This window comes from Pan troglodytes, chromosome 15, assembly GCF_028858775.2.
Source record: "Pan troglodytes isolate AG18354 chromosome 15, NHGRI_mPanTro3-v2.0_pri, whole genome shotgun sequence".
In the NCBI taxonomy this organism is placed as follows: domain Eukaryota; kingdom Metazoa; phylum Chordata; class Mammalia; order Primates; family Hominidae; genus Pan; species Pan troglodytes.
Genome location: NC_072413.2, coordinates 91,185,498 through 91,211,154, shown reverse-complemented (window position 1 = coordinate 91,211,154; position 25,657 = coordinate 91,185,498). Strand labels below are relative to the sequence as shown.

At 44.5% G+C, this 25,657-nt stretch overlaps 2 protein-coding genes across 3 annotated transcripts; one reads left to right on the top strand and one right to left on the bottom strand.

Moving 5' to 3' along the window:
- Window positions 1-15,283: 15,283 nt before the first annotated feature.
- LYSET (lysosomal enzyme trafficking factor) lies at window positions 15,284-17,419 on the bottom strand. Of its 2 annotated transcripts, none has more exons than XM_024348883.3 (2): window positions 17,332-17,419; window positions 15,284-16,110 (listed from the first exon to the last, which is right to left on the bottom strand). In XM_024348883.3, the coding sequence occupies exon 2, from the start codon at window positions 16,092-16,094 to the stop codon at window positions 15,699-15,701; it is 396 nt and encodes a 131-aa protein (XP_024204651.1). In that variant the 5' UTR covers window positions 16,095-16,110; window positions 17,332-17,419; the 3' UTR covers window positions 15,284-15,698. The 2 variants fall into 2 exon arrangements, with proteins under 2 accessions (XP_024204651.1, XP_003314540.1); XM_003314492.6 differs by lacking the exon at window positions 17,332-17,419 and adding an exon at window positions 16,879-17,102.
- A 247-nt stretch (window positions 17,420-17,666) lies between these two features.
- MOAP1 (modulator of apoptosis 1) lies at window positions 17,667-20,159 on the top strand. Its single transcript, XM_510137.6, has 2 exons — window positions 17,667-17,805; window positions 18,002-20,159. The coding sequence occupies exon 2, from the start codon at window positions 18,122-18,124 to the stop codon at window positions 19,175-19,177; it is 1,056 nt and encodes a 351-aa protein (XP_510137.2). The 5' UTR covers window positions 17,667-17,805; window positions 18,002-18,121; the 3' UTR covers window positions 19,178-20,159.
- The last annotated feature ends 5,498 nt before the right edge of the window (window positions 20,160-25,657 follow it).

Below are 25,657 nucleotides of genomic sequence, written 5' to 3'. Positions count from 1 at the left end.
ACCTCAGGTGATTCACCCACCTTGGCTTCCCAAAGTGCTGGGATTACAGGCATGAGCCACCACGCCAGGTCAATTTTTTTTTTTTCCCAGGGTCAACTTTTTTTTCAGATGGAGTCTTGCTCTGTTGCCCAGGCTGGAGTGCAATGGTGTGATCTCGGCACACTGCAACCTCCACCTCCCAGGTTCAAGCAATTGTCCTGCTTCAGCCTCCTGAGTAGCTGGGATTGTAGGTGCGCACCACCACGCCTGACTAATTTTTATATTTTTAGTAGAGATGGGGTCTCACCATGTTGGTAAGGCTGGTCTCGAACTCCTGACCTCGTGACCCGCCCGCCTCAGCCTCCCAAAGTGCTGGGATTACAGGCGTGAGCCACCGTGCGTAGGCTTTTTGTCTTTTTTTTTTTTTTTAATTTTTATTTTTAGACAGGGTTTCACGCTGTCACCCAGGCTGGAGTGCAGTGACACGATCACAGCTCACTGTCACTGCAACCTCCGAGTCCCAGGCTTAGGTGGTCTTCCTACCTCAACCTCTCAAATAGCTGGGACCACAGGCATGCACCAGCACACCCGGCTAATTTTTTTGTATTTGTAGAGATGGTTTCACCACGTTGCCCAGGCTGATCTAGAACTCCTGGACTCAAGGGATCTGCCCACCTCTGCCTCCCAAAGTGCTGGGATTACAGGCGTGAACCACCATGCCCGGCCTAATCAACTTTTATGAATCACTTTTATTGTGAAATAATTTAAGTGAAACTCAATTTATACACTTTTTCATATCCTTGAAATATTGTTTTACTTGGAACAGCAAGCAGCCTTCCACTAAGTACTCTTGGGCAATCAAAACAATGCCAACTAGAAAAAGTTATGGATGGTCAGAAATTATCTTTGTTTAGTTTATGCTGATGTTTCTAACATTTAACTTATTTATTATAGTACTGTTATCTCTATACAATCATTAAAGAAAAAACTGGTTGGGCACGGTGGCTGATGGCTGTATTCCCAGCACTTTGGGAGGCCGAGGTGGGCGGATCACCTGAGATCGAGGGTTCGAGACCAGCCCGACCAACATGGAGCAACCCCGTCTCTACTAAAAATACAAAATTTGCCTGGTATGGTGGCACATGCCTGTATTCCTAGCTACTTGGGAGGCTGAGGCAGGAGAATAGCTTGAACCTGGGAGGCAGAAGTTGCAGTGAGCCAATGGTGCCATTGCACACCAGACTGGGCAACAAGAGCGAAACTCCATCTCAAAAAAGAAAAGAAAAAAACTTACCTGTATATACTGAAAAGAGAGCACATTGTTAAACTGATATCTGAACCTTTTCTCTGAACATTTTATGTTTCCTCCTTTGGAAAATGTGGTTATAAAGAAGAAATTTCAAGATAATATTTGTGTTTGTGTCCCAGTGTTTTTACGTTCTGATTTATAAGATTGGTCTTTTAATTAATTTTAATACTGATTTCAATTCTAATACTGTCTTCTTCATAAGTAAGCCATGTGTTTGACAAAGATGGACCAGTATAGAAGAAATGCTTTGCCAAGTTGCCTAATCTGCTGCTGCTCTTGGGTCTCACTGTCACTCAGGCTGGAGTACAGTGGCGCAATCAGCTCACTGCAGCCTGGAATTCCTGGGCTCAGGTGATCCTCGCACCACAGCTTCCCAAGCAGCCAAGCACTAGGTGTGTGCCATCACGCCAGGCTAATTTATTTTTTATCTTATTTCTTTTTTTTTTTTTTTTTTTAGACGGAATTTCGCTCTTGTTGCCCAGGCTGGAGTGCAATGGTGCAATCTTGGCTCACTACAACTTCCACCTCTTAGGTTCAAGCGATTCTCCTGCCTCAGCCTCATAAGTAACTGGGACTACCGGCATGCGCCACCAGGCCAGGCTAATTTTGTATTTTTAGTAGAGATGGGGTTTCTCCATGTTGATTAGGCTGATCTCAAACTCCCGACCTCAGGTAATCCACCCGCCTTGGCCTTCCAAAGTGCTGAGATTACAGACACCGCACCCGGCCATTTTTTTTTTTTTTTTTTTTGAGATGGAGTTTCACTCTTTTTGCCCGGGCTGGAGTGAAATGGCATGGTCTTGGCTCACTGTAACATCCACCTCCCAGGTTCAAGCGATTCTTGTGCCTCAGCCTCCCATGCAGCTGGGATTACAGGTGCCTGCCACCACGCCTGGCTAATTTTTGTATTTTTAGTAGAGACATGGTTTCACCATGTTGGCCAGGCTGGTCTTGAACTCCTGACCTTAGGTGATCCACCCACTTTGGCCTCCCAAGGTGCTTGGATTACAGGTGTGAGCCACCGTGCCCAGCCGCCAGGCTAATTTTTTAATTTTTTGTAGAGGTGGGGGCCTTGCTTTGTAGCCCTGGGTGGTCTTAAAACTCTTGGCTGTAAGCGATCCTCCTGCCTTGGCCTCCCAAAGTGCTAGGATTACAGGCATGAGCCACCGCACCTGACAAATCTGCCTTCTGTGGTACAAACAGCCACAGGCAAGCAGAATAAAGTTACTCTTTGAAACAGCTCCAACTTTACTTTTGAACAGGAAAGTCAACCGCACAATCCTACCTAAAAATAAGCTTGACATTAGACTTAGATAAATCTTTTAAAATGTGAAACATATGGAATTTATGCAAGATAGATGTGTTTTCTAAAAGTAAGTCCTTTTGCGTCACAGAAATGTTTATTTTAATAATAGAATTCTGTGGCCAAGGACGAGAACTTTTACTCTTTTATAATAGGTTGTGGTTGCTTGGCTATAGTATTAGGTTGGTGCAAAATTAATTTTAAGACATTTAAACCTTTTTGGGAAGAAAAACTTACTTTGGAAAAGTAGGGAAAAAAATGTATGTGAGGAAATCAATTCCCCCGCCTCTCCATTTAGAAATGGGCATTCAGAATCAGAGGATTTTTTTTTTTTTTTTTTGAGATGGTCTCTGTCATGCAGGCTGGAGTGCAGTGTCATGAACATAGCTCGCTGCAGCTTCAAACTCACTTGGAAGGTAAGGGCTCAAGCAATCTTGAGTTCAATAGCTCAAGATTTTTCAGGGCTCAAGCAGTCTTCCCACTTGGCCTCTAGAGTAGCCAGGACTACAGGTGTATGCAATCACGCTTGGCTATTTTTTTTTTTTTTTTTTTTTTTTGAGACGGGGGGAGGTCTCAGTTACGTTGCCTAGGCTGTTTTCTAATTCCTGGCCTCAAGTGATCCTCTTCAGCTCAGCCTCCCCAAGAGCTGGAATTACAGGCCTGAGCCACCATGCCCAGCTTAGACTCAGGATTTATGCTTCTGCCACTAGTTGCCTTTCAAATCCTGGGCCAAATGACCTCCTTTGTCTGTCTACTTATCCTTTAGGTTTCAGTTTAAACATTTGCTTCAGGAGAACTTTTGAATTTTTTAATTGAAAAAGCCTGTACTTCTAAAGGAAATAAAGTTTATGTTTTCTTCCAAATGAGAAAATCAGTTGGAGATGTCTGTGGCCCTCAGTTTATTATGTAGTACTTTTATCTAGTTTCTATTTAACCTAAAGATGCAACTGTTTCTCAAATTGTTCCATCAATATAAGTATAGACTATCATTTCTTATATTGCAATAAGATACATACATAAGACAACCTGTGGCTGAGCGTGGTGGCCCACACCTGTAATTGCAGCACTTTGGGAGGCCAAGACTGGCAGATCACCCGAGGTCAGGAGTTCGAGACCAACCTGGCCAACATGGTGAAACCCTGTCTCTACTAAAAATACAAAAAATCAGCTAGGCATGGTGGTGTGCAGCTGTAATCCCAGCTACTAGGGAGACAGGCAGTAGAACTGCTTGAACCCAGGAGGTGTGGGTTACAGTGAGCCGAGATTGTGCCACTGCACTCCAGCCTGGGTGACAGAGCAAGACCTCGTCTCAAAAAAAAAAAAAAAAAAAAAGACAACCTGAAAACCTAAACTTTTTAACTCAGCCGTCAACCTCTATGCGTTATGACGAAACTTTTTTTTTTTTGAAACGGAGTCTCCTGTCGCCCAGGCTGGAGTGCAGTGGCGCCATCTGGCCCACTGCAAGCTCTGCCTTCTGGGTTCACACCATTCTCCCTCCTCAGCCTCCCAAGTAGCTGGGACTACAGGCGGCCGCAACCGTGCCTGGCTAATTTTTGTTTTTTTTTGTATTTTTAGTAGAGTCGGGGTTTCACCATGTTAGCCAGGATGGTCTCGATCACCTGACCTCGTGATCCGCCTGCCTCGGCCTCCCAAAGTGCTGGGATTACAGGTGTGAGCCACCGCGCCCGGCCTGACAAAATCTTTACAAGCAATTCCTTGTATGAACTATTGTGATTGGTAGTTGAGCACCACACAGTTCAAAACTATATCCATACTGGTGATGGGTGCAGATAAACATGTTTGGGGAAATTAATAACACTACAATGTAAAAATCCAGAAACCATAGTGGAAAGTATTAGTAAACATGATTCATAATAACTAAAATTTCTGAACATTCTGTAAATACGGTCAAAATAAAAACAGGGAAAAAGTATTAAGTATTTTTAGCACAAATGACTAAGAACAAATTCTTTTATGTAGATCCCTTATATACTAGTCAGGAAAATATAACGGAAACATAGGCAGAGGAAAGGAACCACAAGATCACAGAAGAAATACACATGGCTTTTCAGTGAAAAAAAAAGTGCACTTCAAATAAATTAACATTAAAACCACAATGCAATACCATTTTTTTACTTTTCAGATGGAAAAATCAACAGTTTTGATGCAGTATTGAGCTGGAAAGGATGTGAGGTCTATAATATATTGATGGTGAGAGTGTAAATTGCTATAAGCTCTTAGAAAGTCAAGTCGACAATTCTGTTAAAATATTAGTCCAGGGGCAGTGGCTCACGCCTCTAATCCCAGCACTTTGGGAGGCCGAGGTGGGTGGATCACAAGGTCAAGAGATCGAGACCATCCTGGCCAACCAACGTGGTGAAACCCCGTCTCTACTAAAAATACTTTAAAAATTGAAAGTTTTGGCGTGCCTGTAGTCCCAGCTACTCAGAAGGCTGAGGCAGGAGAATCGCTTGAACCCGGGAGGTGGAGGTTGCAGTGAGCCAAGAGTGAGCCACTGCACTTCAGCCTGGCAACAGAGCGAGACCGTGTCTCAAAAAAAAATAATAATAATTATATATATATATAATGTACATATATAATGAATTTGACTCAGCAATTTCATTTATAGGTATTTGTCCTACAGAGTAACACACATGCACAAAGATCTATTTATAAGACTATTTGTTGCAGCATTATTGGTAACAAAAGGCTGGAAACAACCTAACTGTTCATCAGAAGACCATAATTAGATAAAAATAGAGGAAACTTAGTACAACAATATTGTGTAGCTATGGAAAATACTAAGGTAAAGCTCTATATGCTGTTTAAGATCAATCTCTGAGATATGCTTAATAAAAACTAGCAAGATATAGAACTGTAGAGAATGCTACTATTGGGGAATATAAGCTAGATAGACATATATCTCTGAAAGAATAGCACAACTACCTCTGGGAAGAGGGAGGGGAGTAGGAGTTGGGAGTGAGGGAGTTTTTTCATTTTATGCCCTTTTCTTTTTCCATTTAAAAAAAGGATGTAATTTTCTACCTGAATACAGAACATTATTTTGAAACTTCCTTTTTTTTTTTTTTTTTTTTTTGATATGGAGTCTTGCTCTGTCCCCCAGGCTGGAGTACAGTGGCGGGATCTTGGCTCACTGCAAGCTCTGCCTCCCGGGTTCACACCATTCTCCTGCCTCAGCCTCCGGAGTAGCTGGGACTACAGGCGCCTGCTACCACGCCCGGCTAATTTTTTTGTATTTTTAGTAGAGATGCAGTTTCACCGTGTTAGCCAGGATGGTCTCCATCTCCTGACCTCATGATCTGCCTGCCTTTGCCTCCCAAAGTGCTAGGATTACAGGTGTGAGCCACCTCACCCAGCCAAAACTTTCAATTTTTAATTTTACAAAGTTATGCTTTAGATTTAATAAGAACAGAGCAGCCATATTAACAGTTTAAAACACTGTCGTGTTAGTAATTCAGGGCAAAAAATAACCAGTTCAGACTTTAAAAGCAGAGCAAAAAAAATCCACATTTCCCATCCAACCACTTTGTCAGAAGGAGGAGGAAAAGCCCAGCACGGTGGCTCTCCCTGGTAATCCTAGCACTTTGGGAGGGGGAGGTGGGAGGATCCCTCGAGCCCAGGAGTTCCAGACAAGCCTGGACAACAGAGCAAGACCTTGTTTCAAAAAAGAAAACAAGAAAAAGAATGATAATGCAACTTCCAGAGAGTAGGAGAGCTGGGCTAAATATGAAATAAGATACCATAAAAAAGGAGCCACTTTGGCCAGGCACGGTGGCTCACACCTGTAGTCCCAGCACCTTGGGAGGCTGAGAAATAAGATGCCATAAAAAAAGAGAAGAGGTATTTCTGAAACTGATGTGCCTAACCTTGAAAACAATGGCCCTATAGCCAGTGTGTTATTTTCAAAGTATAAAATGAATTTCACAATGTTGCTGTAAGTACTCCACTTCTCAGGTGACCTTTGAGATCAGAATTGCTCTATTTAAAGACATGGCCCAGGAAACTGAAGTTAGACAGTAAGCTTCTATTTAAATCTTTTAAAAAGTAGCAGCTGACATTGGGATAGTAATAGGCCATAGGGTGCAGTTTTAAATAGAGATTTATTCCAATGCAAAAAATTCTACTGGGGATAGAAGTAACTTCTAGAAACAGTAGTTTAAATGAGTGCTTTATGAGTCCAAGATATTGAACACCAGAGTACTGGAATTGTGTGCTGTAGCTCTAAGAGTTGTGACACTTGGCCAGGCATGGTGGCTCACACCTGTAATCCCAGCACCTTGGGAGGCTGAGGCAGAAGGATTGCTTGAGCCCCAGGAGCTTGAAACCAGCCTGGGCAACATAGCAAGACCCCATCTCTTAAAAAAAAAAAGAGCTGTGATACTTGCTGCATGTTAGGTGGTTTAAAAAACCATTATCTTCATGATTGTAGCTTGAGAATTTCTCAGGGGCTCTAACCACCACTTAAACCTTATTTGTGAATGTGTTTTTCTCTGCATCAGTAAAGAAAATTGGGCAGGCGTGGTGGTTCACATCTGTAATCCCAGCACTTTGAGTGGCCAAGGTGGGCAGATCGCTTGAACCCAGGGCTCTGAGACCAGCCTGGCAACGTGGTGAAACCCTATCTCTAAAAATAAAAACAAAAAATAAAGAAAATTCCAAGACAACCAATATTACAAGAACTGTCAGTAAAAAAAATTCTGGTCTGTCCCTGGATCTAAAATAAATAAGTAAGTTGAGATACTCATTTTAAATCTTGGCCTTGAAGATAATATACCCCTACATGCTGAAATATGAAAGAGCTCAACAATTAAACTAGAAGATGGGACAGATTGTACTATGCATTTAACAGTAAATGTTAACTTTTTTTTTTTTTTTTTTTTGAGACAGAGTCTTGGTCTGTCACCCAGGCTGGAGTGCAGTGACGTGATCTCAGCTCACTGCAACCTCTGCCTTCCGGGTTCAAGTGATTCTCCTGCCTCAGCCTCCTGAGTACCTGAGATTACAGGCATGCATCACCATGCCCAGCTAATTTTTAAATTTTTAGTAGAGACGGGGTTTGGCCATGTTGGCCAAGCTGGTCCCAAACTCCTGACCTCAGATGATCTGCCTGCCTCGGCCCCCCAAAGTTCTGGGATTACAGGTGTGAGCCACTGCACCCAGCCAGATGTTAACTTTTAACCTTTATTCTATCTGGACAGTGAACTAGATTGCTTTGTGGTCTAGCAAGAAGTGTTCAGTGGCAATAAGAATTATTCAATAAAAAAATTACTGAGCAACTGCTATGTGCTGGGCACTGTTCTAGGCATAGGGCCCGCAGCAGTGCACAAAGAGACAAAATTTCTGCTATCATAGAGTTTAGATTCTGACAAAATATATAACATAGTACATGATACTAAGTGCTATGGAGAAAAACGGAAAGTGAATGGTTAATTTCAAATAGGGGTCATCAGAGGCAGCCTTACTAAGGTGACATTTCAGCAGGCCAGGGTGGAGCATCCAAGCAGAAGACACACTGAGTGCAGCGTATTCTGGTGAGTTTAAGAATCAGCAGGAAGACCAGTGTCTGGAGTGGAGTCAAGGGCAGAGGGAGTAGTAGAAAATGAAGTCAAGGCTGGGTGTGGTGGCTCACGCCTGTAATCCCAGCACTTTGGGAGACTGAGGTGGGTGGATTACTTGAGGTCAGGAGTTCGAGACCAGCCTGGCCAACATGGTGAAACCCCGTCTCTACTAAACATACAAAAATTAGCCGGGCATGGTGGCGGGTGTCTGTAATCCCAGCTACTCAGGAGGCTCAGGCTGGAGAATCACTTGAACCCAGGAGGCAGAGGTTGCAGTGAGCTGAGATCTGGCCACTGCACTCCAGCCTGGGCAACAAGAGTGGAACTCCATTTCAAATAAATAAATAAATAAATAAATAAATAAATAAATAAATAAAATGAAAATGAGGTCAAGGGCAGGGCAGGGCCATTTACTTAGGACTTGCCATGTGAAGGACTTTGCTTTTCATTCTGAGAAGGGAAGCTATGGGAGGATTTTTGAGAGGAGTAACATTTTAAAAGGATCCCCCTGACCACATGGATGATAACAGACTCGTAGGAAACTCGAGGAACAGATTTTGATGGGTGGAGAGATCGGCAGCTTAGATTTGAATAGGTTCAATTTCATGTGCCTGGTAAGACATATTACCAAGCACCATGTCAAGGCCTATCAAGCAGGCAACTGGATAGTCAAGTCTGGAGCTCAGGAGAGGGATCCAAGGTAGTGACATAAATTTGTATATTTATTTATTTTGAGACAAGCTCTTGCTCTGTCGCCCAGGCTGGAGTGCAGTGGTGCAATCTCCGTTCACTGCAACCTCCACCTCCCAGGCTCAAGTGATCCTTCCACATCTGCCTCCCAAGTAGCTGGGATCACAGACACGTGCCACCATGCCCGGCTAATTTTTGTATTTTTAGTAGAGGTGGGGTTTCACTATGTTGGCCAGGCTGGTCTCCAACTCCTCGCCTCAAGTGATCTGCCTACCTCGGCCTCCCAAAGTGCTGGGATTACAGGCATGAGCCACCACTCCTGGCCCTCAGCAGCTTCTTAAGTCTTTGCTAGTTCCTTGTTGGAGATCTGCTCAACCTCTAAATGTTGGCGTGCCCCAGTTCTTTTTTCTGTGTGTACTCCTTTGGACATCTCATCCATGGCTCATGGCTTTCAATATATGAATTGGCCAGGCGTGATGGCTCATGCCTGTAATTCCAGCACTTTGGGAGGCCGAGGTAGGCAGATCACTTGAGGCGAGGAGTTGGAGACCAGCCTGGCCAACATAGTGAAACCCCACCTCTACTAAAAATACAAAAATTAGCCGGGCATGGTGGCACGTGTCTGTGATCCCAGCTACTTGGGAGGCTGAGGTGGGAGAATCGCTTGAACCCGGGAGATGGAGGCTGCAGTATGCCGAGATCGCACCACTGCACTCCAGCCTGAGCAACAGAGCAACAGCTTGTCTCAAAAAAAAAAGGAAAAAAAAAAAAAAAGCTGGTGAGGAAGAAGGCAAACCAGTTAAATATCTAGAATGGGACCATCTAATACATGGTGCCACATATGCTATTTAATTAGAATTTAAAACTCAGTTTCTCAGTCACATTAGCCACATTTCTTTTTTTTTAGAGATAGGATCTCACCCTGTTGCCCAGGCTGGGGTGCAGTGGTGCAATCATAGCTCACCGCAGCTTCGAACTCCTGGGCTCAGGGTATCTTTCCACCTTAGCTTCCCAAGTTGTCGGCATACAGGTGTGAGCCGCCATGCCAGGCTCATGTTAGCCACATTTCAAGGGCCCCTTTCAGGTAGCTATTGGCTACTGATCTGGACAGCAAAGATATAGAACATCGCCAGCATTGCTGAAGTTCTATTGGACAGTGCTGGTCAGGAAGACAACTGAAGAAAGTATCTCAAGGACAGGGAGTGTCAAAAACTAATAGTAATTTGAGGACTGAGACTTGACCATTGGATTTAGTTATGTGTAAGTGACCAGCAACTTCCTGACAGGACAGCAGTTTTGGTAGAGTGGGAGGCAAAAGCCTGATAGAAGTATATTCAGGCCAAACTGGAGGAGAGGACTCGAAATCAAAAGAGACAACTCTAAAGATTTGCAATTAGGATGGCTAGGGTGAATTAAACTGCAACGTTATTTGTTGAAGCTGTTCCAAAGACAAGCACAATTCTCATGACAGTTGAGTTTTTGGTAAATGGCACATAAAAACCCATGGACCAGTGATTTGCAACCCTGAGAGAATCATTTGAAGATTGCTTGGGGTCCATCCCAGAGATGTAACTGGTTGGAAAGGGACCCTGGCATTGTTTAAATGTAAGAAGTTTTCTTTGGGTAATTCTAATGTACATACAGCCACAGTCTAAGACCTATTCACTGCCTTAGAGGAAAGCATAAATACGAATGCATAATGATTCCCAATCATGGTCCAAAATTATATGGCACTTCTTTTTATGTTGGAAAATTTATTAAATGATGGCACATATTTGCTGCAAAGATGAGACATGGTATTGTGGTAAGTTTTTCTGCCAGTGTTTTGGAGATTGAGAATGTTAAATCCATCAAGATGGGAATCAACACTAGATAATCTTTTTTTATTATTTTTATTATTTTTTTGAGACAGAGCTTCGCTCTTGTTGCCCAGGCTGAAGTGCAATGGCGTGATCTCGGCTCACCGCAACCTCCACCTCCCGGGTTCAGGCAATTCTCCTGCATCAGCCTCCCGAGTAACTGGGATTACAGGCATGCACCACCACGCACGGCTAATTTTGTATTCTTAGTAGAGATGGGGTTTCACCATGTTCATCAGGCTGGTCTCGAACTCCCAACCTCAAGTGATCCGCCTGCCTCGGCCTCCCAAAGTGCTGGGATTATAGGCATGAGCCACCACGCCCAGCTGATAATCTTTAAAAAAAAAAAAAAAGACTAATCCTACTCACCATGAACAAATATGCTGGTTCCATGACTTTGTGGGTACAGTTACTCATAGAAGCACTTTATCTGATGACTGCACTTCCCCAAAGAAAAGCTTTCTGTTAACTGTACAAATTTTGAAATAGAACCAAATTCTAACCTTTAGGGAATCACAACTTTTACTTTAAAACTGGTATTATGAACAATTTAATATTAAAAAACGAGACAACTTAAAAACTGGTAGCATCTTTAAAACCAGAAAATTTACATGAGGACTAAAGCTCCATGAATTACATGATTCTGTAATTCAGTTTTCTGTTCCCTATACTGGCACTTTTGAAAAATAAAATATCTGGCATGTTTTGGTGAAAAGTCTCAACAGGATTACTTCATTTCACATATAGTTGCAAATAAAATCACCTATCAAATCATTGTAGGATATAGCTCTATTTTTCTCATCTCTGGAAGCGAGTGTTTCCTAGTTATGAATCCTAGAATGTTTGTCCACTCCCTAAAATCCCTGAAGCACTTACTATATTTGCCATTCATCTCACTAAGTAATCCTGTACTCACTGCTTTTTGTATTGTGATGTGAACATGAAATAAATGGGCTGAGCACAGTGGCTCACACCTGTAATCCCAGCACTTTGGGAGGCCAAGGCGGGTGGATCACCTGAGGTCAGGAGTTTGAGACCAGCCTGGCCAACATGGCGAAACCCTGTCTCTACTAAAAATACAAAAATTAGCCAGGTGTGGTGGCATGCGCCTGTAATCCCAGCTACTTGGGAGACTGAGGCAGGAAAATCACTTGAACCCAGGAGGCAGAGGTTGCAGGGAGCCGAGACGTCATTGCACTCCAGCCTGAGCGACAGAGCGAGACTCTGTCTCAAAAAAAAAAAAAAAAAGAAAAGAAAAAAAAGAAAAAAAAATGATGATCTGCTATCACACACAGGTCTCCTAACCATCAATTTCAACCTCTTCCTCAATCCAAGAGCTAACAGATTAAAAAATATATTTCACTTTTCCCTCTTTACCTTACCTAAAAAATGCTTTGAACTATTAAATAGCCACAAACTAGAAATAATCCACAACTTGGATAAATAGCTCCTAATCAAAAAGCAGATTAAACCTGCAATCTGAAATATAGTAATTACATTTGGAAATACTGAATTTACTACATTAATCCTACTCTAATTATTTTACTATTTCTTCTATCAAGGCAAAAGGCAATATAATCTTGAAAGATAGAGATGGACTGAACATTTGCTTACCAAATCCCAAAATACTAGAATTTGAAGTATAAAAAGAGATGAATCAACTTCATTAAGAAAACTTTGCAATACCAGTGGCAACCTCACAAACCTTGCATTACATAACCTTTTTTTTTTTTTTTTGTGATGGAATCTTGCTCTTGTGGCCTATGCGATCTTGGCTCACTGCCACCTCTCCCTCCTGGGTTCAAGCGATTCTCCTCCCTCAGCCTCCTGAGTAGCTGGGATTACAGACATGCACCACCAGCCGTGGCTAATTTTTGTATTTTTAGTAGAGACAGGGTTTCACCATGTTGGCCAGGCTGGTCTTGAACTCCTGGCCTCAAGTGATCTGCCCGCCTCAGACTCCCAAAGTGCTGGGAGTAGCATGAGCCACCCCTTTTTAATAGAAATGGGGTCTCGCCATGTTGCCCAGGCTGGTCATGAACTCCTGGGCTCAGGCTATCCTCCCATCTCTGCCTCCCAAAGTGCTGGGATTACAGATGTGAGCCACCACTCCCAGCCTACATAAAGCATTTATAAAACAAAACAAAACTGAAATAATTTTCTTAAATCACTGCCTCAAGACTAATAAAACTGGAAACTCTCGATGATTTCCCTCAAATTACTCTCCTTTTTGAGAAGCAGTATAGAATGATAAAAAGCTGGAGATCTGAAGCCAACATCCTAGGTTCAAATCGGCTCTTTCACATACTGGCTATGTGACTATGGACAAGTTATTCCTATGTGTTTCAGGTTTCTTCTGTAAAATGACACTAGTAGCAGTATAATACCTGCCTCCCAGGACTGTTGTGAAGAATAAATGTAAATCACTCATAAACAATGTCTGTAACATGCATACTGAATACTTAAAAGATGCAAGTGATTTGGTCATTTGACCCTCACAAAAACAAGTATTTCAAACTGCTGCTTACTTTGAGGATTCCACGTGTTATATCAAAAGATGTATCATTTCAGTAACTAGACCTTTGGAGGCAGTGAGATAAATGAGACTAATTGATCTGAAGGATCTGATCTACTTTTACATCACAAAGGTACCTGCTTTATCTTTTAAGTAACAGCTTGCTATGGAATACTCAGCCTTCCTTTCGGGTTCAGTCAGATGTAGTGGAAAGATGAGGTTGCTAGGAAACTTTCAGATTTCTAGTAGACAAATAGAGAAAAACTTGTCAATACTATTGCCATTTCCATTCTTTGGCATGACTGGGCAAAGAGTACCCAGTGCTAAAACATTTGTCCTTTGTGAGAAGCACTATGCCTCTGTGGTTAGTAACGAAGGCGTTAGAATGCCTGGTTATAACCCTGGCTCTGCTACTCACTGTGACCTTTGGCAAGTTACTTGACTTCTCTGCCTCAGTTTCCTTATCTGTGAAATCTGGATAATAATACCCATCTTATAGGGCTGTTGGGAGGATTACATTAGTTAATTTCCATAAAGCTCTTAGAATAGGGCCCAACAGAATAAGCATCAAAAAGTGTTAAGATTATTAAAAGCATAAAATGTTTTCCAGTATTAATGACATAACTATATAAAAATATATCTTGATCTCATGCAGAAAAGAAATGCTACTGTGTCCATGTTTTAGTTATTTGTATTAGTACCAGATGTGAGGTAGTACAAATGCAAAGGAGAAGGTACAGGAACACATCTTCATGTAATTAACCTACTGCCTGATGACCTGACCTTGGAACAGAAATCAGAAAGATTATGACTTGATAGCATCTTTTAGAGGGGTCTCATGCATCTGATAAGGACTGGACTAAATTACCTGCTATAGGCTGGCCATGGTGGCTCATGCCTGTTATCCTAGTATTTTGGGAGGCCGAGGTGTATCACTTGAGGTCAGGAGTTCGGGACCAGCCTGGCCAACATGGTGAAACCCCGTCTCTACTAAAAAATACAAAAATTAGCCAGGCATGGTGGTGGGTGCCTGTAATCCCAGCTACTCGGGAGTCTGAGGCAGGAGAATAGCATGAACCTGGGAGGTGGAGGTTGCAGTGAGCTGAGATCGCACTTCTGCACACCAGTCTGGGCTACAGAGCAAGACTCCATCTCAAAATAAATAACATAAATAAATACAGCTAGGCATGGTGGCTCATGCCTGTAATCCCAGGCCTTTGGGAGGCTGACGCAAGTGGATTACCTTAGTTAGGTGAGGAGTTTGAGACCAGCCTGGCCAACACGCTGCAACCCTGTCTCTACTAAAATAACAAAAATCAGCCAGGCATGGTGGTGGTCACCTGTAATCCCAGCTACTCAGGAGGCTGAGGCAAGAGAATCGCTTAAACCCGAGAGGTGGAGGTTGCAGTGAGCCGAAGGTTCCAGTGAGCCAAGACTGCACCACTGCACTCCATCCTGGGTGACAAAGCAAGGCTCCGTCTCAAAAATAATAATAATAATTTAAATAAATAAATTAATGAATAACCTGCTAGATTTTCATTGAACACATTGTTTCCATCTTCTATCTGTAAGTTATTTCTAGCCTTTCAACATTTAACACTTAGTTTCTTCCCAGATAGTTTTCTAAATCAGTAGCATTGGAGCGTATGTTCTCAGGGCCTTCTGAGACTGTGTCACAAGTCATGGAAAAAAATATTTTTTTAATTAAAAATAGCTGGGCATGGTAGCTCACATCTGTAATCCTAGCACTTAGGGAGCCAGAGAGAGGAGGAAAGCTTGAGCCCAGGAGTTCAAGACCTGCCTGGGCAACATAGCGAGACCCCATTCTCCACAAAAAAGAAAAATATAAAAAATAAAACCATTAAAAGCATTAATAATAATTTAGCCATTACCAAGAGGAAGAACAAATTCTGCTTATCAAGACAGCCATTTCCTCAATAATTTTTTAGCAATGCCTCATAAGCTGACAGCAAGTCTAGACAGCTGGCTTAGCTGCAATAGAATGAATCGGTGTTTTAAGTGTGAAGAATTTTAAAGCAAGCCAAGTAATTGTATAAAATTTAAATTTTATGATCATGTCTGGACCTTTTTACACTTAACACAATGGAAATGTTCATATTCATTTTTTTCCCCAAAGGAAAAATTTCTGAATCATCACTATGTTGCACAGTAGAATAGAAATATGAATTCAGGTACTTAGTCAAGTTTCTAAAGAATGCAAATAACAGACATGATTTAACTTCCAAAATCTGAAGTCATCAACATGATTTTGTAGTACTCTATCTCAGGTTTTACCTAAAAATTCGTTATTATTCAGATAAAGATAGCTCCCTAATCACATGTTTTTAAAAAGCCTCTGCCCCACCACAACTTCCTGAGATCTGTGAAGAAACTGCAGTCTTGTGATCAGACTCCATATAGGACTGGCAGTTTTGTAATCATAGGGAAAAAACGGTGACTGATTTTACGTGTCAATCAGTTGTAGTCTGCTGATCTGATTAGAAGCCTTGACAAATGCCTGGTGGCGATTGCAAATAACTGCCAAGCATATAGGGATGATACAGTAGCCCACTGTTTTGGGATCAGCTCTTGTACAAGAGTATAGGAACAAAAACATCTGTAAGTAAGGTACCAGAAAAATAACTGTCCACAACCAAAAAGGCAAGGAGAGTAATTGAGCTTTCAAGGAGTGTGTCCATGTGGTTCCTTCAAGGGGCTCCTCAGGGTGCTGTTGAATGTGTTCCAAGGCCAGCCTGTTGTAAGTCTCACTGATTTCAAAAACATAGTAAAATGCTGCTGCACTGGCTAACAGATACAATCCCACTCCAATCCATCCCATCCGCTGACGGAAGTTCATCATTCTCCATGCTCTGTGCCTTCAAATTAAAAAAGAAAATACAATTAGGGTCTAGTAATGCTGTCACGGCAACTACTCCAAATGTACTTGCTTTATCTCCAAGAATTCTAGGCCGGGCGCGGTGGCTCACGCCTGTAATCCCAGCACTTTGGGAGGCTGAGGCGGGTGGATCACGAGGTCAGGTGATAGAGACCATCCTGGCTAACATGGTGAAATCCCGTCTCTACTAAAAATACAAAAAAATTAGCCGGGCGTGGTGGCGGGCACCTGTAGTCCCAGCTACTCGGGAGGCTGAGGCAGGAGAATGGCGTGAACCCAGGAGGCAGAGCTTGCAGAGAGCCGAGATCACGCCACTGCACTCCAGCCTGGGCGACAGAGCGAGACTCTGTCTAATTAAAAAAAAAGAATTCTAAAATATCCCACTAACACACTTAAGATTTAAAATAATTAAATTAAACACCTATTAAGAAATGTAAAACTTACAGGTTGTTTTGTGTAATACTTACAATCAAGTAAAACAACACACACAAAAAAACAAAAAACCATTGATTTCAGTATATACTGAGTTCTGCTTTTTAACGGGAATCCCTCAGAATAAATCACTGCATCCTACTTAAACAGGTCCATAATACCCGCCCTCCAGAAACTGGAATTAAACTAGTTTCTCACAGCACATTTCACTTTGACAGGTGAAACACTTTCTGGCATAACAGTACTGCTTCAGACGTGAACGCGGGGTGCTACAAGTCAAGCCCCCAAGTTAAGACAGTAACTCCTAAGCACTTACAATGGTCCCGAAAATCTTCCTGTTCCCACGGCAAGCGTTAAAGAGTCACTCAGCTCTGAATAATCGGGTGGCTTTGGCATTTCAGAGAAAGCCAACATAAAATAAATCCCCTGGGTCACCCGGCTAGGAGAAAGGTGAGCGCCGCCAGCCTGGAGCACCAGCTACTAGTGATTAAGAACGGCGTGACTGCGGCGGGTCACGCGCGGCCCGGCCCCCGTCGCCGCCGCCGGAGACCCGCTCTGAGAACCTGACCCGGCAGGGAGGCGTCCCCGCCACTTGGGCCTCCGGGCGGCCGGCCCCGCCCCCTGCCGCGCTGCAGCGCCGGCACGCCGCGACCAAGGCTGCGCAGGCGGCGCCAGGCCCGGGCGTCGCCGCCTTGCAGCGCCGCGAGCCCAGCGCCCGTCAGCGGTCGCCGGCGGAGCCTGCTTGCAAAGCTGAGGTCCCGGATCTCACCTTCCTGTCCCGTGGTGGCCAGCCCGCCCGCCGTCCCGGATGCCGCCGCAGTCGGAGCTTCCGGCTCGGGCCGGAAGCGCGCGCGCCCCGCCCCCGAGGCCCGCCCCTCATGACGTCAGATCGCCCCCGCCCGCCGCGCAGCTTCCCCGAGCGAGACCAAAACAGGTGGAATCCGGGCTGGAGCCGGAGCTCCGGCGGCGCGGGTGGCGGCACGTCCCTCCAGGTGGGTGGCTCTCTGGGTCTGGCGACTCAGCGCTCCTCTGCCTTGCCCCCTGGTGCCCGCTCGCGACTGTCATCGCCCCATCACTTCTCGTTGCAGACAGCACCACAGGCACCTGGAGTACCGGCATCGGTCGCTGTGGCCCCCGAGTGTCCGTCAGAGCCTAGGGGAGCCCGCCCTCCCGCGCCTCGTCGGGGCCCGGCCAGGCACCTTGGCCGCCGGCGCACGGACGCGGGCACGAGCACTAGATCACGGTGAGTGGAAGCGGGCCCGACGCGGCCCTGCAGGCCCGACATCCGCCAGGCACCAGGGCTGGGAGGGGTGAGGGGCGCGCGCCGCAGTGCGGCTGCCCTGGCGTCGCCGCTGGGGGCAGGGCGCGCGGGGCTTGGGGCCTGCACGCTTGCCCTGGACGTTGGCACCTTTAGCTAACCTGTCTGCTCTGTCTTGCAGGCTGCTGGACCTCGGCACGTTGACAAGATTTCTCTGGGGTACCGCGGAGGATTACTTTGAATTTCGGTGGTCGCCTGTGGTCTGGCATATTTAGAACTTAAGTCTATTATTTCGGGCACCATGACTTTGAGGCTTTTAGAAGACTGGTGCAGGGGGATGGACATGAACCCTCGGAAAGCGCTATTGATTGCCGGCATCTCCCAGAGCTGCAGTGTGGCAGAAATCGAGGAGGCTCTGCAGGCTGGTTTAGCTCCCTTGGGGGAGTACAGACTGCTTGGAAGGATGTTCAGGAGGGATGAGAACAGGAAAGTAGCCTTAGTAGGGCTTACTGCGGAGACTAGTCACGCCCTGGTCCCTAAGGAGATACCAGGAAAAGGGGGTATCTGGAGAGTGATCTTTAAGCCCCCTGACCCAGATAATACATTTTTAAGCAGATTAAATGAATTTTTAGCGGGAGAGGGCATGACAGTGGGTGAGTTGACCAGAGCTCTTGGACATGAAAATGGCTCCTTAGACCCGGAGCAGGGCATGGTCCCGGAAATGTGGGCCCCTATGTTGGCACAGGCATTAGAGGCTCTTCAGCCTGCCCTGCAATGCTTGAAGTATAAAAAGCTGAGAGTGTTCTCGGGCAGGGAGTCTCCAGAACCAGGAGAAGAAGAATTTGGACGCTGGATGTTTCATACTACTCAGATGATAAAGGCGTGGCAGGTGCCAGATGTAGAGAAGAGAAGGCGATTGCTAGAGAGCCTTCGAGGCCCAGCACTTGATGTTATTCGTGTCCTCAAGATAAACAATCCTTTAATTACTGTCGATGAATGTCTGCAGGCTCTTGAGGAGGTATTTGGGGTTACAGATAATCCTAGGGAGTTGCAGGTCAAATATCTAACCACTTACCAGAAGGATGAGGAAAAGTTGTCAGCTTATGTACTAAGGCTGGAGCCTTTGTTACAGAAGCTGGTACAGAGAGGAGCAATTGAGAGAGATGCTGTGAATCAGGCCCGCCTAGACCAAGTCATTGCTGGGGCAGTCCACAAAACAATTCGCAGAGAGCTTAATCTGCCAGAGGATGGCCCAGCCCCTGGGTTCTTGCAGTTATTGGTACTAATAAAGGATTATGAGGCAGCTGAGGAGGAGGAGGCCCTTCTCCAGGCAGTATTGGAAGGTAATTTCACCTGAGTCTCAGGGAACCACGAAGGGATATGGCAATGAGTAGAGCATGAAGGTAGAACAGTCTATATACTCTTGTGACACATACAATCCCTACCTTGTGCTGCCAAGTAACTCATTTTTGTGCAATTCTCAGTATAAGCCCTTTGTCGTTTCTATGCCTATTTAAAGTCTCCTAAAGGTGTAATTGACTAGGAAGGATGTAGTTCTACACTGCCATTTACCTATTTAAATTCATCCTTGTGAATATCTTTGTTGTTGTTGTTGAGACAGAGTCTCGCTCTGTCACCCAGGCTGGAGTGCAGTGGCGTGATCTTGGCTCACTGCATCCTCTGCCTTCCAGGTTTAAGCTATTCTCCTGCCTCAGTCTCACAAGTAGCTGGGACTACAGGCATGTGCCACCACGCCCAGCTAAGTTTTGCATTATCAGTAGAGACGGGGTTTCACCATGTTGGCCAGGCTAGTTTCGAACTCCTGACCTCAAGTGATCCACCTGCTTCGGCCTCCGAAAGTGCTGGGATTACAGGCGTGAGACACTGCGCCCAGCCTCATCCCTGTGAATTTCTTATTGTACACAAGTTCTTTCACTACCTGTGTGCAGTGCTCTGAGGGGACAGACAAGGCTTGGGTGTATATGCCAACCAGATCTCATTGAAGTATCAGCTTGTTTGGTACTAGGTGCAAGTGTAGCATGTCACATGTGATCATGTTGGATCATTGACAATTTTTAGGTATGTATTGACCTACATTTATGATGAAGATCCTGAGCGGAGGTTAAGATATTAAGTTATTTTCTGTATGAATCAGAATTATATTGATTCTGTGCAATCAAAACAAAAGGCAGAATAGAATGCTGAGATTGGTTAAGTTTGCAATGACCATCTTGAACCACAGATTTCTGCTATGTGTCATCAAAACATCTGAGTAACATTTTCATGATTGTTATAAAATTATAGGTGTGAACTTCTAAAATAAAGGAATGCTAATAAAATGACTTTGTCTGTTTTGTTTATATCACAGTTCCAAGAGAGATTTCATTTGAATAAAGAGTTCCCAAAGCATGAATCTGCAAACCACTGAACCTACACAGACTTAGTTCCTTGGACTCTTTCCTCTTGGTGCTCAGGGGTAGGAAATTGTTTTCTAAGTGAAGGGACCTTCTACCGAAGCAGTAAAACAATGGGATGAAACAAGACAGTGCACAAATTAGTGTGAGTAGTGCAGATGTATCAGTGTGTCAAATTTGGAAGGAGAAGGAAAGAAATGAACATTGCATGCTGCTGCTTGGAAGATTGGACTAAAAGTTTCTCCATGTACTTTCCCATTTAATCCTCTTAAAGAAAGGTTGAGCAGTATAATCTTAGCACTTTGAGAGGCTGAGGCAGGAAGATCGCTTGAACCCAGGAGTTCGAGACCAGCCTGGGCAACATAGTAAGTACAAAACATTCTTAAAAACTAGCCAGGCATGGTGGTGTGCACCTGCAGACCCTGCTACTCAGGAGGCTGAAGCTGGAGGACTGCCTGAGGCCAGGAAGTCAAGGCTGCAGCAAGCCATGATCGTACCACTGCACTCCAACCGGGTGACAGAGCAAGACCCTGTCTAAAAAATAATAATTAATTTTTAAAAATCCTGTGATATAGGAAAACTCAGTTTCACACTTGTGGAAATGGGCACAAAAGGTTAGAAATTTGGTCAAGGGCTGGGCGCAGTGGCTCATGCCTGTAATCCCTGTACTTTGGGAGGCCGAGGCGGGCGGATCACGAGGTCAGGAGATAGAGACCATCCTGGCTAACGGTGAAACCCCGTCTCTACTGAAAACACAAAAAATTAGCTGGGTGTGGTGGCGGGTGCCTGTAGTCCCAGCTACTCAGGAGGCTGAGGCAAAAGAATCACTTGAACCCAGGAGGCGGAGGTTACAGTGAGCCAAGATAGTGCCACTGCACTCCAGCCTGGGCAAAGCGAGACTCCGTCTCAAAAAAAAAAAAAAAAAAAAAGAAATTTGGTCAAGGTGAAACATCCTTGGGCCAGAATTCTATCCTCTCTAGTAAGTGTAGTGAGTGATTAGGCCAGAATTCTATCCTCTGTAGTAAGTGTAGTGAGTGATTAGGCCAGAATTCTATCCTGTGTAGTAAGTGTAGTGAGTGATTAGGCCAGAATTCTTGTCTTTCTGCAAGGCCCATGTTCTTTCTACTGCCAAGAAAGAGAAACAATCATCAGGGTATCTATACCGAATAGCTTCACAAGGGAGGCAGGGCAGGCATTGGCTCCATTTCATAAGTGTCCATCTTATGTGCATTGGAGGGGAGTACAGTTGACCCTTGAACAACTTGGGGCTTGGGGGAGCCAGCCCACTGCACAATCTGCACATAACTTTTGATTCCTCAAAAACTTTACTATTACTGACTGGAGGCCTTACCAATAACAGAAAGTTGGTTAACATATTTTGTATGTTATTTGTATTATATACTATATTAAAGTAAGCTAAAGAAAAAATGTTCTTAAGAAAATTATATGGCCATATGCAGTGGTTCACACCTGCAATCCCAGCACTTTGGGAGGTCAAGGCAGGTGGATCACTTGAGTTCAGCAGTTTGAGACCAACCTGGCCAACATGGTGAAACCCCATCTGTACTAAAAATACAAAAATTAGCTGGGTATGGTGGCATGCACCTGTAATCCCAGCTACTTGGGAGGCTGAGGCAGGAGAATCGCTTGAACCTGGGAGGCGGAGGTTGCAGTGAGCTGAGATGGCACCACTGCACTCCAGCCTGGGCAACAGAGCGAGACTGTGTCTCAAAAAAAAGGAAGCAAATCATAAGATAAACTATATTTACAATTCATTAAAGAAGTGGATCATCATAAAGGCCTTCATCCTGGTTGTCATCTTCACATTGAGCAGGCTGAGGGGGAAAGGGAGGGTTGGTCTTGCTGTCTCAGTGGTGGCAGAGACGGAAGAAAATCTGTGGATAAGTGGACCTGTGTAGTTCAAGCTCCTGTTGCTCAAGAGTCAGCTGCACGTTATTCTGAATCAGAGTCCTACTGCAAATTAAACACTTAGCAGTGGAGAATATGAGACTCTATAAGACCTGGGCAGGTGGCATGGGTTATATTTTACCTAAAAAAAAAAAAAAAAAATGAAGCATGGTTGACAATTGCTGAAAGGTAGGATAAAGCCTTTCATAAAAGTACCCAAATTTGGGATGTGCACCCTGGTTTTAGATTCAAAGGCATAGTATAATGTTTGTGTTATGACTAAATGTCATGATTAAGTTCCCATAAGTTCTTCTACGATGGAAAGATAAATATTAGATGACATATGGACTCTGAAGAGATTAGAAGGTGTAATTCTGATCTTGTTTATATTTGTGTAGTCATTTGGAGTGTACAAGGCATTGTGACACGGGCCACTCACTTGCCCCCTCAGTAGTGGGAAGCAGACATGGTTAGTGTGTGCACCCTTGGGTGTTAATACAGGTTGCTCCTCTCCATATGTGAGGCACTGAGCTGAGGGCTTAAGATTGTCGTTAGATTTAGACTACAATCCCTGCCCTGAGGTCTATTCAGGGTCAGTGATGATAGCTGGCGTTGAACAGCAGATACCGAGCACCAGTGAACACGTTTGATCCCACAACGAGCTCAGTCCTTGATTTTCCCCATTTTACGGATGAGACTGAGAAGCTAAGTAACTTGCCCAGGGTTTCATAGCTAGTGAGTGGCAGGCTCAGACGTTTCCAGAGTTCTCCATCTTAATGTATTCTATGCTGCCTTATTCAGAAACCTACTATTTCCCCATTTGACAGATGAGAAGCTTGAGGATCAGAGAGATTCAATGCCAGGGGCAAGGGCTCATAGCCTGATTCCAGAAAGCTGTTCTTAAGGTGTTCTGACGTGTATCTGGTAAACACTACATAATTTTTGTTTAAGTTATGTTTATGGAATCATGTAAAATAAAATATGCTCCCCTTAAATAGCTATGTTTCAACTGGGCATGGTGGCTCATGCCTGTAATCCCAGCACTTTGGGAGGCCAAGGCAGACAGATCACCTGAGGTCAGGAGTTCGAGACCAGCCTGGCCAACATGGTGAAACCCTGTCTCTACCAAAAATAGAAAAATTAGCTGGGCGTGGTGGCGGGCGCCTGTAATCCCAGCTACTGGGGAGGCCGAGGCAGGAGAATTGCTTGAACCCAAGAGGTAGAGGTTGCAGTGAGCTGAGCTTGTGCTACCGCACTCTGGCCTAGGCGACAGAGTGAGCTCCACCTCAAAAAAAAAAAAAAAAAGAAACCATCACAGATCACAGACTAGAGACTAAGGAGAGAGGTGGTGAACTAAATGTAATGTGTCCTGGAAGGGATCTTGGAACAGATAAAGGGCATGAGTGGAAAAGTGGGATCCAAGTACAGTTAGGAGGTTAGAGGTCACAGTAATGTGCCAATGTGAGTTTCCTGGAAGTGCCAAATGTATCATGGAAATGTAATGTGTTAACAATAGGGGAAGTAGGTGAGAATACAGGAGCTCTCTGCACTCTTTGTAACTTATCTGTAAGCCTAAAACTACTATTAAAAAAAGTCCATTGAAACACACACATATCTTGGGTTCCTAGATGTTTCAGCAAAAAGTAAAAAATAATAAAAAAAGAAGGGCTGGGTGAGGTGGCTCACGCCTGTAATCCCAGCACTTTGGGAGGCCGGGGCAGGCTGATCGTTTGAGCCCAGGAGTTTAAGACTGACCTGACCAACATAGTGAAACCCTGTCTCTACAAAACCACACGTGATGGCACATGCCTGTGGTCCCAGCTACTTGGGAGGCTGAGGTGGGAGGATCTCTTGAGCCTGGGGAAGTCGAGGCTGCAGTGAGCCGAGATCGCGCCACTGCACTCCAGCCTGGGCAACAGAGCAAGACCCTGTCTCAAAAACAAAACAAAACAAAAAAACTATGTAGATATATACATCATATGCATGGTAATAACAAATGACCTGAGATGCCAACCAGTAAAACAAGTCATTTCATTCACTGAAACACCACTAGGTGGCGGTTAGCACGAAAGGCAGGCCCCAGCCAAGCCAAAACAGGGAAAGGGATTCTTACGTAAACAGGGTCATATCTAACCCTGGAAAACTAGAACATTTCTCAAGCTTTTATGGAGGAAAATATTTTTGAGTGCTCAGTCTAAGACAATGACTTCTCTCTAAGTCCATGACATTCTAGAATCTTCTAATTCACTGGTCAGAGAGGCCTCGCCTCACCAAATGGATTGATCTCAGTCTATTTAAACGAGAACATTCTTCGTGATTCCACTTCACTCCCAGCTACAGCATCTCTCAACATTGGAAACCAGATCAACTTTTGAAAGTCACTTATTTTAAAGAGAATGAAATTGAGGTTCAGGCTGGGCGTGGTGGCTCCCACCTGTAATCCCAGCACTTTGGGAGGCAAAGGTAGGTGGATCACCTGAGGTCGGGAGTTCGAGACCAGCCTGACCAACATGGAGAAACCTTGTCTCTACTAAAAATACAAACATTAGCCGGGCGTGGTGGTGTGTGCCTGTAATGCCAGCTACTTGGGAGGCTGAGGCAGGAGAATCACTTGAACCCGGGAGGCAAAGGTTGCGGTGAGCTGAGATCGCACCACTGCACTCCAGCCTGGGCAACAAGAGTGAAACTCTGCCTCAAAAAAAAAAAAAAGAAAGAAAGAAATTGAGGTTCAAAGCACTATGGAGCTATGGTGGGTTCCCACATGCTCTCCTTCTGCTGCTGCCAGCCAGCCTTACTCTGCTTTTAGAGATGTTGGTTTTTTGTTTTGTCTTGTTTTTTTTTTTTTTTTTTGAGACTGAGTCTCACTCTGTCACCCAGGCTGGAATGCAGTGACACGATCTTGGCTCACTGCAAACTCCGCCTGCTGGGTTCAAGCGATTCTTCCCCCTCAGCCTCCCAAATAGCTGGGATTACAGGCACCTGCCATCATTCCTGGCTAATTTTTGTATTTTTGTAGAGACAGGGTTTCACCATGTTGGCCAGGCTGGTCTTGAACTCCTGATCTCAGGTGATCTGCCTGCCTTGGCCTCCCAAAGTGCTGGGATTACAGGCATGAGCCACCACACCCGGCCTAGTTTTCTTTTTCTTTTTCTTTTTTTTTTGAACTGGAGTCTTGCTCTTGTTGCCCAGGCTGGAATGCAATGGCGCGATCTCGGCTCACTGCAACCTCCACCTCCCGGGTTCAAGCGATTCTCCTGCCTCAGCCTCCCGAGTGTCTGGGATAACAGGCATGCGCCACCACACCTGGCGAATTTTGTATTTTTAGTAGAGACGAAGTTTCTCCATGTTGGTCAGGCTGGTCTCAAATTTCCAACAGGTGATCTGCTTGCCTTGGCCTCCCAAAGTGTTGAGATTACAGGCGTGAGCCGCTGCACCTGGCCTATTCTTATATTACCATATAAACTGGGTAAGTATGTTAAATAAATTAGTGTCATTTATTACACTGATTTACTGAT

What these genes read in the sequence shown, in the direction of transcription:
- MOAP1 (XM_510137.6), top strand. Translation starts at nt 18,122, where the DNA reads ATGACTTTGAGGCTTTTAGAAGACTGGTGCAGGGGGATGGACATGAAC.
- LYSET (XM_003314492.6), bottom strand. Translation starts at nt 16,976, where the DNA reads ATGTTGGCTTTCTCTGAAATGCCAAAGCCACCCGATTATTCAGAGCTG. An exon ending in GGAAGATTTTCGGGACCATT is followed by an intron (nt 16,111 to 16,878) that starts GTAAGTGCTTAG and finishes TTTAATTTGAAG; the next exon opens with GCACAGAGCATGGAGAATGA.